The following is a 15,198-nucleotide window of genomic DNA, read 5'->3' on the forward strand; positions in this document are numbered from 1 at the left end:
TTAAATCTTGTGTTATCCTGATCGTTTTTCCACAATACTTGAATTGTTTCTTTCTGGCTGCTTGTAATATTTTCTTCTTGATCTGGGAACTCTGGAATTTGGCTACAATATTCCTAGGAGTTTTCCTTTGGGGATCTCTTTCAGGAGGAGATCAATGGATTCTTTCAATTTCTATTTTGCCCTCTGGTTCTAAAATATCAGGACAGTTTTCCTTAATCATTTCTTGAAAGATGATGTCTAGGCTCTTTTTTTGATCATGGCTTTCAGATAGTCCAATAATTTTTAAATTCTCTCTCCTGGATCTATTTTCCAGGTCAGTTGTTTTTTCCAATGAGATATTTCACATTGTTTTCTAATTTTTCATTCTGTTGGATTTGTTTTACAGTGTCTTGATTTCTCATAAAGTCACTAGCTTCCAATTGCTCTATTCTAATTTTCAAGGAAGTATTTTCTTCAGTAATCTTTTGGACTTCCTTTTCCATTTGACCAATTTTGCCTTTTAGGGCATTCTTCTCCTCATGGGCTTTTTGGACCTCTTTTGCCATTTGGGTTAGGCTATTTTTTAAGGTGTTATTTTCTTCAGTATTCTTTTGGGTCTCCTTTAGCAAACTGTTGACTTGTTTTTCATGATTTTCTTGCATCACTCTCATTTCTCTTCCCAGTTTTTCCTCTAATTCTCTTACTTGCTTCTCAAAATCCCTTTTGAGCTCTTCCCTGGGACTGATTCATATTTTTCTTGGAGGCTTTGGGTGTAGAAGCTTTGACTTTATTGTCTTCTTCTGGTTGTATGTTTTGATCTTGTCACCAAAGTAAGATAATATAGTCTGACTCTTTTTGCGCTGCTTGCTCATGATCCCAACCAATTACTTGAGTTTTAAACTCTTCGTTAAGGTAAGAGTCTGCTTCCAATGTGGAGAATGTACTGTCCCAAGCTTTGGGGGTTTGTACAGCTGTTTTCAGAGATACTTTTAGGGACCTGAAAATTTTCAGTTCTTCCAAGGTGCTACAATAAGGGGCAAGGTGTTTCCTCTCCACTGCCACAACAGCCTTCACCACGCCAGTGCTCCTCGTCGTCCCAGGACAACCCCTCAGAACTGTGACCCAGACCCAAGCACGGGCAAAGCAAGAGATTCCTGCCTCAGCATTGGCAAAGAGATCCCTGCAATCCCCCTCTGATCAGACACCCGATTCCCCCTCAGTCTGTGGGCCGGAAGCTCAGGAGGCAGTTGCTGCCCTAGAGGCTGCGCTCAGAACTAGCTTCTCTTTCACCACAGTCACAGACTTTTCTCACTGACCTTCTAAATTGTCTTTGGCGTTTGTGGGTTGAGAAGTCTGGAAACCACCACAGCTGCCTGCAATTCAGTCCCCTGAGGCCTGCTCCAGGTTCGCTGCAGCCTGCGTGCCCATGCCAAACTGTGCTCCTCTCCCCGCCCAGCGCAATATACCTTTCTGATCAACCATCCAGGTTGTCTTGGGGTGAAAATTTGTTTCACTCTGTCTTTCTGCAGGTTCTGCTGCTTTAGAATTTGTTTAGAGCCATTTTTTTACAGGTATTTGGGGGAGAGCTCAAGCAAGTCACTGCTTTCACTCTGCCATCTTGGCTCCGCCTGACCTGACCCCTAACATTCATTCTTTTTTTTTTTTTTTTTTTAAGGCAATTGGGGTTAAGTGACTTGCCCAGGGTCACAGAGCTAGTAAGTGTCAAGTGTTTGGTCTGAGGCCAGATTTGAACTCAGGTCCTCCTGACTTCAGGGCCGGTGCTCTATCCACTGCGCCACCTAGCTGCCCTTCTAACATTCATTCTTTACAAAATTTTGAATTCCAAATTTTCTTCATTCCCCCCTCTGCCCCCCCAAGCTGTTAAGCAATTTGATATAAGATTATATATGGAGTACATCTTTCTTCTAAGGAATTTTTTCACTACAAGAGGTATTTCTTACTTCTCTATAAACATCAAGCTGCAAACCAAATCATGCCACAAGAACACTGTGCCACGAAATGGGGGGGAAGGACAAGCAGTTGCTAAATCCCTCCTCTGGGCACGGCACTATGCTGTTATAAATGTGATCTCATTTGAGAATACTGTGCCTCCTTTTCTGATTTCATATATACTTTAGTTGCTCAGAACGTGGAGAGAGATGCTGTCTCCTTCTTCACCTACAAGGAATCTTTAGGAATAAGGATATTACCAGAGAAAGAACTATGGAGTTTGAATGCAGATCGAAGCAGACTATTTCCACTCTCTCTCTTTTTCCTTTCTTGTGGTTTCTCCCTTTTGTTTTGATTCCTCTTTCACAACATGCCAAATGTAGAAATATGTTTAATATGATTGTACATGTACAACCTATATCAGACTGCCAGGGAGAAAAAAAAATTGTAACTCAGAATCTTATAAAAGTGAATGCTGAAAACTATTTTTACGTGTGATTGGAAAACATAAAATACTATTAACTGGAAAAAAAGGAATAAGGATATTAACTATTAGCATGCTCAGAAAATGATTAGAGGACATTCAGGGTATAATTTCAAAGCAGGACATGGAGACTGAGCAAGAAAACTCATGTAAAATTTCTCCTTACTGACTTACTGAAACTCTTCTCTCTAAAAAATGCAGTTAGCTCTACACTAACCAGGTGACAGGAGGAAGCTGTAGCCTTCTTCCTTCTTCAAAATCAGTTCATGTATAATTATAAATGTATTTAATTTTAGCATAGCAAGAGAACTTAATAATCTTCCCCAATGAGACAGGCATTCCCTTAAAAACGGAGTAAAAAAAATTTTTATCTCAATTAAGTCTCCTCTTTAAACTCTCAAACTCACCACTGTTTTTACAGCAAAGAGGCAAAAACCTTTTAGTATAATTACAAAACAAGCAGAATTATAACAATTCCAAAGAACTGGATAGTAATTTTATGGAATCAAATGAGAATTACATTAAAGGAAGTGTTCAAATTTATTCAATTCAGAAAGTATGCTCCATCTTCCAATAAAAGTCTGAAATGAATTTTTAAGTGGGTATATTCTATATAGAATTAAAAAAATAAATTTTGTTATCCACAGAGTCTTTTTCTTTAAAGTTCTCTGTCAGCTCTGGCATAGTGGGACATGCCACTGCAGGTCTGCTCTTGCAGGAGAAGGCATTAGATTCCTGGAATTCAGGACTTCAGATCTAATGTCCCAGTAAGCCTGGCACCAACGTGGGGGTGGGGTTGGGGGTGGGAAAGCTCTCTGGAGGGGAGGGCCACCAGGCTGCCTAGGGAGTGAGGAAAGGTCAACCGGCCCAGGTCAGAAAAATAGAGCAGGTTAAAGCCTCTGTGCTGTCCAGTGGTAGCAGCGAGCCCATGAGTGACCGCCGTACTTCCAAACAATACAGAGACTTGGTCTCAGAAAAAGAAAGTTCTGGGTCTTATAGCCTAATATAAGGGTCAGCAAGCCTGTTTCTGCAGATCCTTGAGGTAAGAAGGTTTCTACACTTTAAAGTACAATAAAACTTTATTAAAAAATGTAAAAATCATTCTTAACTTTCAAGCAACTGACTGGCAAGCTATACTATGCCAACCTCCAGCCTAATATATAAAACTAATTACACAAAAGAATTTAGTTTCTTGGGGATCTGTTTTTCTAAATAAGAACTGTAGTAAAACCCTGGAAGGCCAAACCTATTTGTCTTCCTGCACTGCCATCCCTTAATATGGACCACTAGGAGAGAACCTAAAATATGTCCTTTAAGAAACAGATGTACCACTGCCTGACACTGGACCCCTATCACCACTTCAGGCCACTGACACACACGCTGTGAGATCTAGATCTCGCTGCTAAGAGTGTTTCCCCTCTCTCTTCCTTCCCCACATTCACTACCTGTTACACTTCTCCTGAAAAGCAGGATCGGTTCTTAAATCTGTGCCTGACCCTGGGCCAGTTAGCGGACAAAGACCTTGAAGGTGTGCCCATCCTATCTGTAGATGACAAAAGTCGGAATCCAAATGGACTTCTACAGGCCAGAGCATCCAACTCTCAGGACCAATGTAAAAGCCTTCTACTTGGGCACCGAAAAAATCCACTTTCCAAGTCTAAAGAAGAGGCATGTACGGTGAGATAGCAGTTGTTCTGAAAAAGATCTGGGGCCTTCAGTGGACCCTCAGTCGAAGATGAAGGTGAAGTTAGGCTTCCCTCAGAAGAGCAGGAGAGGAGGTGACAGCACCACTTCACTCTGTCCTCATCAGGGAAGAACCAGGAGCAGAGGAGAGTGGGGGATGGAGGGAGAGCGGAAAAGAGGAAAATGTTTGCTTGATGTTAGGAAAAGTGTCTTAACAAACAGAGCTGCCTTGAGAGGTGATGGGTTTCCCCTCTCGAAGGGCTATCTTCAAGCAGACACTGGATGACCACTTGTTGGGTATGTTACAGTGGGGACTCCTTGGGTGTATGTGTTGACTCAACGGCCCCTGAAATTCCTTCACACTCTCAAATTCTGTAACTCTGTATTTTTTCCGGAATGGATCAGGTCCAGTTACCCTTTTTCTTAAAAACCCAATCTCCCAAATGCTACACCAATGCAGAGTAGTTTTGCTTTCCTCAAAACTCACGGGACTGGTCTACAGAATTCTTTAAAAAACAAACAAAAAAACTAGACCTATGATTTCATCAGGAGGAAGCAACTTATGGCCTCGGGGGAGTTCTTTGGGGGCACTCAGAGGCTCTGTTGCTTGCTTAGGCTCAAGATTTAGAGGCCAGTCTTCTGGACTCCAGAGGTCTGGGCTCCATCTGGGGATACGGGCACTATGGTGGATGTACAATTCCTTTGTAAGCTAATGTCCTGTCTCTTTTATTGTTATCTCCTACTGTCAATCTCTTACTTAACTCGTCAGTGGGAAACAATTAAATTAGCTCAGATTTCAGGCTCTCTCTCTCTCTAGGCAGGAAATCTCCAGGTCCCAGGTTGAATCCAGCTCTCTCTTTAACTTTAACTGGTCAGCCAAACAAGTGCCAAAGCAGTATCACTCCATTGGTGTCTAGATTTCTGTCTCGCCTGTTGCTTTTTTTAAATGACAATTATTTTCACTAGGATTTAGTTACAAACACCACAGGATCACTTGAAGTCTCTTTCTCCCAGGCTAATCTCTCACTACTTAACTTGTCACTCTGTCTTCCTACTATTCCTATCTTTCTTAGCAATTCATTAAAGAAAAACAACAGCAGTTGACATTTATTAACAGTTCAGTCTTATGAAGCACTTTACATAATTATCTTAAAAGCCCAAGGAGGTCAATGCTACAATTCTTCTTGTTAGTTCACTGATGACAAAACCTAGGCTCAGAGACGTTCTTAATGAACTAATATGAGTCTCCATCTCTGCGGATTCCAAGTTCAGAGCTCCTGCCATTGGACCAGGAGACTTCTCCATAATAGAAATATTTCTATTTTATTCACTGAACGTGGCTTTACCTTCTGTTTAATCATAAAAGCAGATGAACACTGTCTTTTGTACTCCTCTCTTAGAAGAACTAACCACCTGCTAATTTAATTTTCTTAGGTGATGCTTGGTTTCCTGTTCCACCACCCTCCCATCTTGTGGGTCAGTGGCTACTGAGGGTAAACTAGCTTTCTACCTTAAAATCTGTACTAAGGCTAAAAATGAACAGGCGCTTGCTTTGTTTGGAGGAAAAAATGAACACCCTATAAACTTAAGTTAACGCCCCCCCTTCCATTAATAATGAAAAAACAAAAAAACAAATATCAGCAGAAATAGCTGCACGACCATTTCAATGGTCATGATAAAAAAAACTGTTCTTTATTTTTTGGCTAATCTCCCCTCGCCTCCCCCTCAATACTGACCTTTTATTAGATTATTAAACTTTAGAGAACATGTGGCTATCCTGCTTCTGAATGAACTAATGAATTCCATGGTTTTATCCTACAATCTTCTACATAGATTTCTCTTCCATAAAACTTTTCTCTGATGCCTCATCATAGCATGAAGTGACTCGGAGCTCTGGAAGGCTTAGCTTGCAAAGCACCACACTAGCAGACCACACCAGGCCTCAAACATGGCTAGGGGGCAGACAGGGGTTCCAGAAGCACACCAGCTTTGCATAGAGAGGCTCACCCACAGCAGGAGAGCCACTGGAGGAATGAAGTCCTTGGCCATGGCAATCAATGAAACAAAGAAAATATATAAAACAGTCCCTTGCAGCTTCATTCTGCTTTCACAATGATGGTGGCCAAAGGCAGAAATGGGTTGGCACATATGGAAGAAGTGCACAGTTTGAAAGTCGTACACACACTAATTTAATTGCTGATCCCTGTGAGATTCGCACCTATTGACCAATGCACTGACATATTTGGACTTCTACTAGGTACTTCTACCACGTACTAGGACTTCTGGGTCAAGATGGCTAACAGCAGATATGCTGTCCCAGCTCCCACATACCTACTCTAGCAAAACCCTGAAGTTCATAACATATCAAACACTGATCAGGAAATTCAGTGAGAAACTCTAAAAGTTATTTCTCTCATCCTAGAACCACAGAGAAGTCAGCCTGAAGTCCATGGACAACAGGAAAGGCCTCCCTCACTAGCAAAATTACTGCCTCCTAGTGAGCCCAGAAAAGGGACATAGGTGGCCTGGATACAGCAGGAGTAGAAGGCTAATAGAAGAAAGCCCAAGGTGGGGAAGGGAAGGGAGCAATGCGGTGCTGCAGCACTTAGGCCTAAACAGCCCAGGCCCGGGCTCAGAGGTTCCTGACACTGTTCTGAGTGTCAGATGAGGCCTTTAAGAAGCATCTTCTACTTAGAAGACATTAACACTGGCTTGGTCCCCACACTTCCATGGAAAATATCTATTCTTCAAAAAACTTAAAGCAGAAAAAAATTTAGAAAGCTCATTACCTGAAGCTGCCATAGACGATGAGGAGAATGGAAATCAGAAATGTTGACACTTGACTGGAATCCACCAGGGAATAGGCCCTAGAGAAACAAAAGAGAAACAATATCTCTGGTTTTTAAGAATTATAAAACAGGCTATTTAAAAACCAACAGAATAATTATCACTGAAATTTATTGTCAAAATACATTTAAAAAGAAAACTTTTTCCCTTCAACTTGCAGAATAAATCTGTAAGCCCACAAATGACAATGCTCATCTAGTTGCTGAAAAGTACTTTAAAAAAATTCACAGGGCAGCTAGGTGGTGCAGTGGATAGAGCACCTGCCATAAAGTCAGGAGGACCTGAGTTCAAATGTGACCTCAGACCAAACACTTGACACTAGTTGTATGACCCTGGGCAAGTCACTTAACCCCAATTCCCTAAATAAATAAGTAACTAAGCCAGAACCCAGGTCTCCCAATTCTCAGTTCCATGATAATTACAAAACACCTTCCTTACAAAAGGTCTATAAAAATGGATATGGATACATTGAACACAGGAGATGATGGTTTAAGTATACATATTGTACATAAAAAGATACAACTTTAACACATCACAACTTGTCTACCTAATAAGTAAGATAATAATAAACATTAAACACTTCATTACCATTTAAAAAAAATTTCACACTCCAAATCCAACAAAGTAGACGAAATTGGCAAAGGAGACAAGGTCTGTTACACCAACACTGGATGCCTCACAGTCTCTCTCATCACTGCTGTGGGGATGGTAATGTTATTTCAAGAAATGCTCAATAAAAATCTATTGACTTGAAATGATGAAGGTCCCACAAAGAAGTCACCTCTCAAAAGAGATGATGAGCTCCATGATTTTGGGAGGTCTGAAGCAGTGACTGAACTGTGCAGGCAGCTTTTCTGTGGGCAAACTCCCTCTACCAAACGGCAAGTTAGCAACCACTCTCCAACTCCCTGTGTCAGAAAGTGGCTTGGGATGTGGAGAAATTAAGTAACTGACCTAGAGTGTCGGGGGTAGGCCCTGAATACAGGCACTCCTGGCTCTGAGGCTGGCCTGTCCAAAATCAACTAGACCAAAAATTGCCTCTTACCTAGAAATACAAACAGGAAATTTTAAGTTCCTGGATTTTGCTACCTCTTCGAGTATTACTGGCTCCTGTTTCTCTTCTCATTGATCACATTTAATCAGTTTTACTTTTGAAGCCCACTATTTATCTAAGAACCTTCTAGCTGGTACTCCTCGGAAGCATACCACTCCTCATTATCCCCCAAATATGCCATTTCTCAATCCTACCTGTTTAGGCTGTTCCCTAGATATCAAACGCTTTCTTTATTCCTTTCCATCTATCTAAACCCATCTATCAAGGCGCAGTTAAAGTGGCACCTTGTCCCAGAATCCTTTCCTGATTACTTTAGCCAAGACTGAACGCTCTCTTTTCTAACTCCATATAGTCGGGTCACCTATTTTTAAAAATATCATCTCATGAAGATTTTATAATTGTTCCATGTGCTTTAGTTTAGTTCAGGTGTTCCAACCACACCTAAGTTCCTTGAGGCTAAGGGCCATGTCTTACTACTTTTGTAGCCTCTGTGCCTAGCAAACGCTGGTTATTTAATAAATACTTATTGCCCAAGTTAACAAGTTCTTCCCTGCATCTCCACACAGTTGTAAGAAAGCAGTCCTGGGGAGTTTTCTACTATTCATTCTCATCTATCACCACATGGCCATTATTCTGGCTCATGTTTTTGGAAAACGCATGTAATGCTGCTATGAAATCTTTGAACACATATCTCTCTTTCTGTTTTGGTAACACTTTCAGTGTATATTACCAGCAGTGGAATTATTGAGTCAAAGGGTGTGCCTATTTTTCTAACTTTTACTGTGTACTGATAGATTCTCTCTAAAATGATTCTCCAAGTTTGCACAAGATAAGTTTTATTTAAATCAAATTAATCAAACTAAAGTCTTCTATCTGTGAATGAAGGAGTTCGAAGCCATAATACTAGGGAAATAAATATCATGATACTGACTTTCATGACTTTGTGATGTTGCATCCTATGATATCCAGGGCAGATATTTTGGTTTTCCAAGCAGGGCAGAATATGCTGGGAAATCATTCCCACCTAGTTCTCAAACTCAACTCCTCACTTTCTCTCACCTGCCCTTGTCCCCCCCACAACATATATAACCTGTTGCCAGAGCCTGTTGATTTTACATTGGCAACACCTCTCATGTGTTTCCTTCTCTATTCTGACACTGCTCTCTGGCGCAGGCCCTCATCACTTCATACCTTGACTACTGCAATAGGCCACTGGCTGGTCTCCCTATTCCATGCCAGGCTCTGTTCAGCTGTCAGAGATCTTCAAGCACTGGTCTGACTGTGCCACCTCCATAATCATAAATTCCAATGGCTCCCTATTATCTTTAGGATCAAAGATCAAATCCTCTGTGTCCCACTCAAAGGCCTTATTAAGCAGTCTTCTTAAATCTTACATTGCCTCTGTCCTCCCCCTTACTCTGTGATACAGTGACACTGGCCTCCTCTCATCATCCATCTCAAGAACAAGAAGGATACCAAAGACCTGCAAATGGGCAAAAGCTTCCATTTATAATAACAGGAAAAGAATGGAACCAACAAATTACAGTCCACTAAGCTTGACATCAATTCCAGACAAAATTAGAGCAAATATTATTAAAGGGACAGTCTACAGAGTGTGTAAGTATCTCACAATATTGAGCCAAAAGAGCTTCATCAGGAAAACTAATTTTATTTCCTTTTTGACAAGGTTACTACACTAGCATATTAGAGAAACACTGTAGATATATTCTAATGTACCTGGATTTTAACAAAGCTTTTTTTTTTTTTTTTTGGCTAGGCAATGGGGTTAAGTGACATGCCCAAGGTCACACAGCTAGTAAGTGTCAAGTGTCTGAGGCCGGATTTGAACTCACGTCCTCCTGAGTCCAGGGCCGGTGCTCTATCCACTGAGCCACCTAGCTGCCCCCTAACAAAGCATTTGCTGAAATATCTCATGCAATTCTTGTGAAACAGAAGGCAACAGGGGGCTCTAATTGGCTAGGGAGAGAGTAGGTAACTGGTCAGTTCCAAAGCGACAGGCCTTGTGAATGATTTCCAGAATGGTTGGACTGCTTCTCAGCTCCACCTACAGCAAATACAGCTTTGGGATGCCATGTCTGGTCTCCTGTACTGTCTCATATAGTAACTGAATTCTGACTTGACTTTTCAAGTGTTTATGTCTTTTCTCCCCAGCAGAGAGTATGCTCCCTAAAGGCAGGGCCCTGTGCCCTATGGGTTCTGTCTGGCATTGCGCTCTTCAGCATTTTTCTCGATGACCTGGATAAAAGTACATTTTTCAGATGGCACAAAGCTGGGATGGAAAGATAACATAAAGTCAAATAACCAAAAATATCCAAATATCCAAAAAAATTGTGCGCTGAATCTGACAAGATGATATTTAATAGGGATAAATGAAAAGTCTTACATTTAAGACCAAAAAGTTGACTTCACATGAACAAGATGGAAGAAGTAGGGATCAGCTAACAGTTTGGGGTGGGGAGGAGATAAACTCAATTCTAAACCTGAGAGTGCTGGTGGATGGCAAACTCAGTAAGTTAATAGCTGGGAAAGAATATACAGGAAGGGTAATATTTCTATTATACTCTTCCCTAGTTCCCTACTTTTGGGTCATCTAGGCAGCCAGGTGGCATAGTGAATAGAGTGCTGGGCCTGAAGCCAGGAAGAACTGAGCTCAAATATAGCCTCAGTTCCTGGGCAAGTCACTTAACCTGTCTGCCTCAGTTTCCTCAATAGTAAAATGGGGACAATACTAGCATCTAACTACCCAGATTGTTGAGAGGATCAAAAGAGATATTTATTAAAGCACTTAGTGTCTGGTACATAGTAGGCGCTAAATAAATGCTTATTCCCTCACTAATTCCCCTCCCCACTATGCCTGCTACATAAATGATACTCAAGAAATGTTTGTTTCCTTCCATCCTTTGTTCCACATATTTAAAAAGGCTGGAGAGTTTTCAGGGGAGGGCAACCAGGTGATGAACGGCATCAAGTTTGTACCCTATGACCATCAGCTGAATGACCTGGGTTGGGTAACCTGGCACAAAGAGAAGCCATGGACAGGAGAGCTGTTTCCAAGTGTTGGACAAGTCATCAATGGAAGAGGAATCTGTCTGCTTTTGCTTGGTCCTAGAGTCAGACCTGGAAGCAATGGATGTTAACTGCAGAGAGGCAAAGTGAGGCTTGATGTATAATGATGAGGCTCATTTATAAAAATGAGTGCTTCCAAAGGAGAGTGAGCCGCCATGAAAGGCAGGGGCTCCCCTCGCTGGAGGTCTTCAAACAGGGGTGGGTGGCTGTTTGGCAGGTATAATGCACAGGGAGTCTAATTTGGGTTGGATGGTTACATGCCCCTGCACAACCTCATTTCCTGAAGACTTTTAAATTGCTGTTTCACTGTACAGTTTCAATCTGAATTTCCATCATTTGTTTCTTTACTAGAACCATGGTCGCCTTCTTTGAAAAAGAGATCTTGCTGCCAGAAGTCTGAACCACTTTTAAGCAGACTTCATGATGATTCCATGTGTTTAGATGGGCTCCATTCACTTTCTTCCAAAGTTTCCTTGTGGTGAGTATTTCTCGAGATGACGTTCCCTTTAATGTTCCAAGGCTTGGCTTTTTCCATTACACTGCTTATGTTTTAGAAGAGTGTCTACTTAGCAGCAGAGGAGCTTCGCTGAGCTTCTCAAAGATCTATTCTGGGGCCCATGGCCACTGGAGTTTCCTTCTGCCCTTGACTATTCCCAATGCTAGATCTCAAATCAAGATCAACTTCCTCTGAAAATTTCTGATACATGGAGGAAATTCCATCGTTAAGCTCCTTTTCATTCTACCAACTCTTTGCATTTGTTTTTGGGTTCTTTTCCCCGTTCAAGCCTGCTACTGCTCAGCAATCTGCTTCACGAAAAATCACGCTTTTAGAAATGGGCTGGCTGGATTTGAACTCAGGATAATAAGTCTTCTGACTCCAGGCCTGGTGCTTTTTCTAGTCACTGCAGCACCTGGCTGCCCCCTCAAATGGGAGAGGAAGTTTCCAAGCCCTTTATCATCTAGCCCCATTCTACCTTTCCAGTCTTCTTACTCCTTATTCTCCAACCCAGGGACACTAGCCTCCTGGCTCTTCTATAAACAGGACACTCCATTTCTCTAGCTGACCTCCACATCTGGAACACTCTCCTCCACTCCAACTGCTGACATCCCTGGCCTCCTTTAAGTTCCAGCTAAAATCTCACCTTCTATAGGAAGCCTTTCCCAACCTCTCTCAATTCCAGTGCCTTCCCTCTGTTAATCATTTCCTATTTCTCCTGTGTATATATGTGTGTGTGTGTGTGTGTATATAAATATATATATATATATATCAAATATATATTTATTTGCATGCTTTCTCCTCCATTTGATTACAAACTCCTTGAGGGCAGGGACTGTCTTTGGCTTCTTTTTGTAAAATGGGGACAATAATATCATCTAATTATCAAAGTTGTTAATGGCAGCTAGGTGGCATAGTGGATACAGCACCAGGTACGGAGTCAGAAAGACCTGAGTTCAAATCACACCTCAGACAATGACTATCCATGTGACCCTCAGTGAGTCACTTAACCCTGTCTGCCTCAGTTTCTCATCTGTAAAATGAGCTGGAGAAGCAAATGACAAAACCACTCCAGTATCTTTGCCAAGAAAACACCAAATGGGAACACAGAGTCGGGCACGGTTGAAAAATGATTGAACTACCACCACCACCACCACCACCAAGTTATGAGGACTAAATGACATATTTATAAAGCTCTTAGCACAGTACCAGACACATAGTAGGTGCTTAATAAATGCTTATTAACTGATATATAAAGTGCTGTGAAACCGTAAGAGTGAACTACTGCCACTATTCATGTATATCATCTTTCATCTCTGCATCTTGACCAAAAGCAAGTCATCTCTGGAGGCATAAACCCATAAGATTCCCAACGAACAACTCTGAAGCTTAATGGGCACTTCTGGACACGGTACTGCTGCCCACTGCAAGGAATGGTTTTCTTTAATCTTTCTAAATAAACCTGAAGAAGAGATGTGGAGAACCCTTCCAGATTAGGTCCATAACACAGTCCACTGGAACTTCTAAAGCATATCTTTAAAAGATCACAGTACTACACCTTGAGTCAAATACTGTATAACCACAAGTCATGATTCTTAACTCTGTGAGGCCTGAAATTCATTTAAAACTTCCAGGACCCAGATTTTCAGGCACATGGAAGCACTCCCTCCAAAGATGCAGAGGAACTCCTCTTCATCTGAGGAGACTCGGGTCTCAGGTTAATGATCTGCTGACATCATAAAAATGTATCAACTTGCGACCACTCCTCTCATGGTGAGACGTGGAGAGACCTCCTGAATTTCCTTACTCTGGTCCTTCCAGCCTTTGTGCTCCATGGGCAGAGCCCAGGAGAATCCAGAGTCACCTCTACATTTCAATAGGGACTTACCTAAGCTTTAATATATTTAAGAATAAAATTGTTTTATGTAATTTTTTTCTCCTTCTACATCTTGTACAGGCATAGTAGGTAGCATGCTGAGTTTGGAGTCAAGAAGAACAGAGTTACTGCTCCATGACTCTGGGCAAGTCACTTTCCCTGTCTACCTCAGCTTCCTCAACTATTAAATGGAGATAATAATAGCACCCACTTCCCACAGCTGGTGCCTGGACCAAATGAGATAACATTTGCAAACACTGAGCACAGAACAGCGCCTGGCACATAGCAGGTACTTAATCAATCTTTCTTCCCTTCGCTTGTGCCACAATTCCCACTATCTCCTGAATCTTTTCTCCCTCCACACTGGACATTCAGACACTATGCCCAGGAGGGGTTAAGCCTCTGAGCGCCTACTGAGGGGCCGGCTTCTGTACCCTGCCCATCTTCTGCTCTGCCACTGTCCAAATACTCTCCTCTCCCATAAACTTTCCACCTATTGCTCTGAGAACAGTAATTAAGTAAACTCTATAGTCGCTGGCTGGACCAAAACCACCCTCCCTGGCCATCATTCTCCGCTATGTGTTATCTCTCCCATTTAGAATATAAGCTTTTGGAGAGCAGGGACTGTCTTGCTTTTGTATTTGTATCTCAAACGTGGTGGTTCTCAAAATAAAGTCTAGGGACCCCTGGGGATCCCAAAGACCCTTTCAGGGGGTATATAGGGTCACAACTATTTTCATAATACTAAGATATTTACATTTCTAATACTACATAAAAGTTCTTTGGACGGGGATCCTCAATAATTTTTAAGAGTATAAAGGGGGTGGTGTTTATTCACTTTTAAAATGCTATTATTTTAATACTGGAATCCCTTCCTGGTCCTGTCCCCTACCCCACTCTGGTAGACTAAGATTCTTGATAAGTGAAACTTTTGAGTTAATAATTACTAAGAGGAGATCTATCACTTTGCTGCAAAAGTGATCTTTTGAAATTTGGGGTCTGTGCTGTATGGTCCTTTCTACTGCAGAGAGATGTCACATGATGAGGAAGGGGAAGGAACTTGGATGAAAGGATAATATTATCACAAAGAACTTCATTTCCATGAATGTGCTTATAGATATTATGCCAGGCAGAACGGCAAAGCAGAAAGAGCCCTGGACTTAGCATTACAAAGAAATGCTTAAACCCTGGTTCTGCTGCTTCTAAGCTTCGATACTGAACAAATCATTTAACCTTCCAAAAACAAAAGTATAAAGGAGTCTGTCCTGAAACCCAAAAGCATTTGCAGAGAAAAGACAGTCCCTACTCTCAAGCTCACATTCTAATAAGAACAACAACATATAGAGATGCAGATACCCTGGAACTTAGCAGAGCAAGCACTTAATGAAGACTTTTTCATTCATTCCTACTGCCTTCTTCTACTTAGCCAACAAATATAATTGATCTGATCTCTAGTCTAAAAAGAAATTACAAACACTTAACCATATCACCCCACTAAGCTATCACATTCTCTTCCCTCTCTTTCATGGCTCCACTTCCTGAAAGAATAGTCTGCATTCATTTCCTCACCAGTCAGCCACTCTACAATTCTTTGCTGGCTTCCCTCTCCACCCCTCCAAGGAAGCTACGATCCTTCAAGGTCACCAATGACCTCTTCCTTTCCAAATCTAATAGCTTTTATTCAGCCCTCAGTAAACCTTAGTGTTTGTGGCATCGGATAACACTGTCTCCTCTCAAGTGCT

General features: G+C 41.6%; 1 protein-coding gene across 2 annotated transcripts in view; it reads right to left on the bottom strand.

Moving 5' to 3' along the window:
* The window catches only part of SPPL3 (signal peptide peptidase like 3), a 145,179-nt gene that overhangs the window by 54,086 nt on the left and 75,895 nt on the right, over window positions 1-15,198 (bottom strand). For both annotated transcript variants that reach the window (XM_027864181.1, XM_027864182.1), the window contains exon 2: window positions 6,886-6,963. In XM_027864181.1, coding sequence (XP_027719982.1) covers window positions 6,886-6,963 — 78 coding nt within the window. The remainder of the gene's footprint in view (window positions 1-6,885; window positions 6,964-15,198) is intronic.

Source organism: Vombatus ursinus, unplaced genomic scaffold (genome assembly GCF_900497805.2).
Source record: "Vombatus ursinus unplaced genomic scaffold, bare-nosed wombat genome assembly UNPS02001287.1, whole genome shotgun sequence".
Classification (NCBI taxonomy): domain Eukaryota; kingdom Metazoa; phylum Chordata; class Mammalia; order Diprotodontia; family Vombatidae; genus Vombatus; species Vombatus ursinus.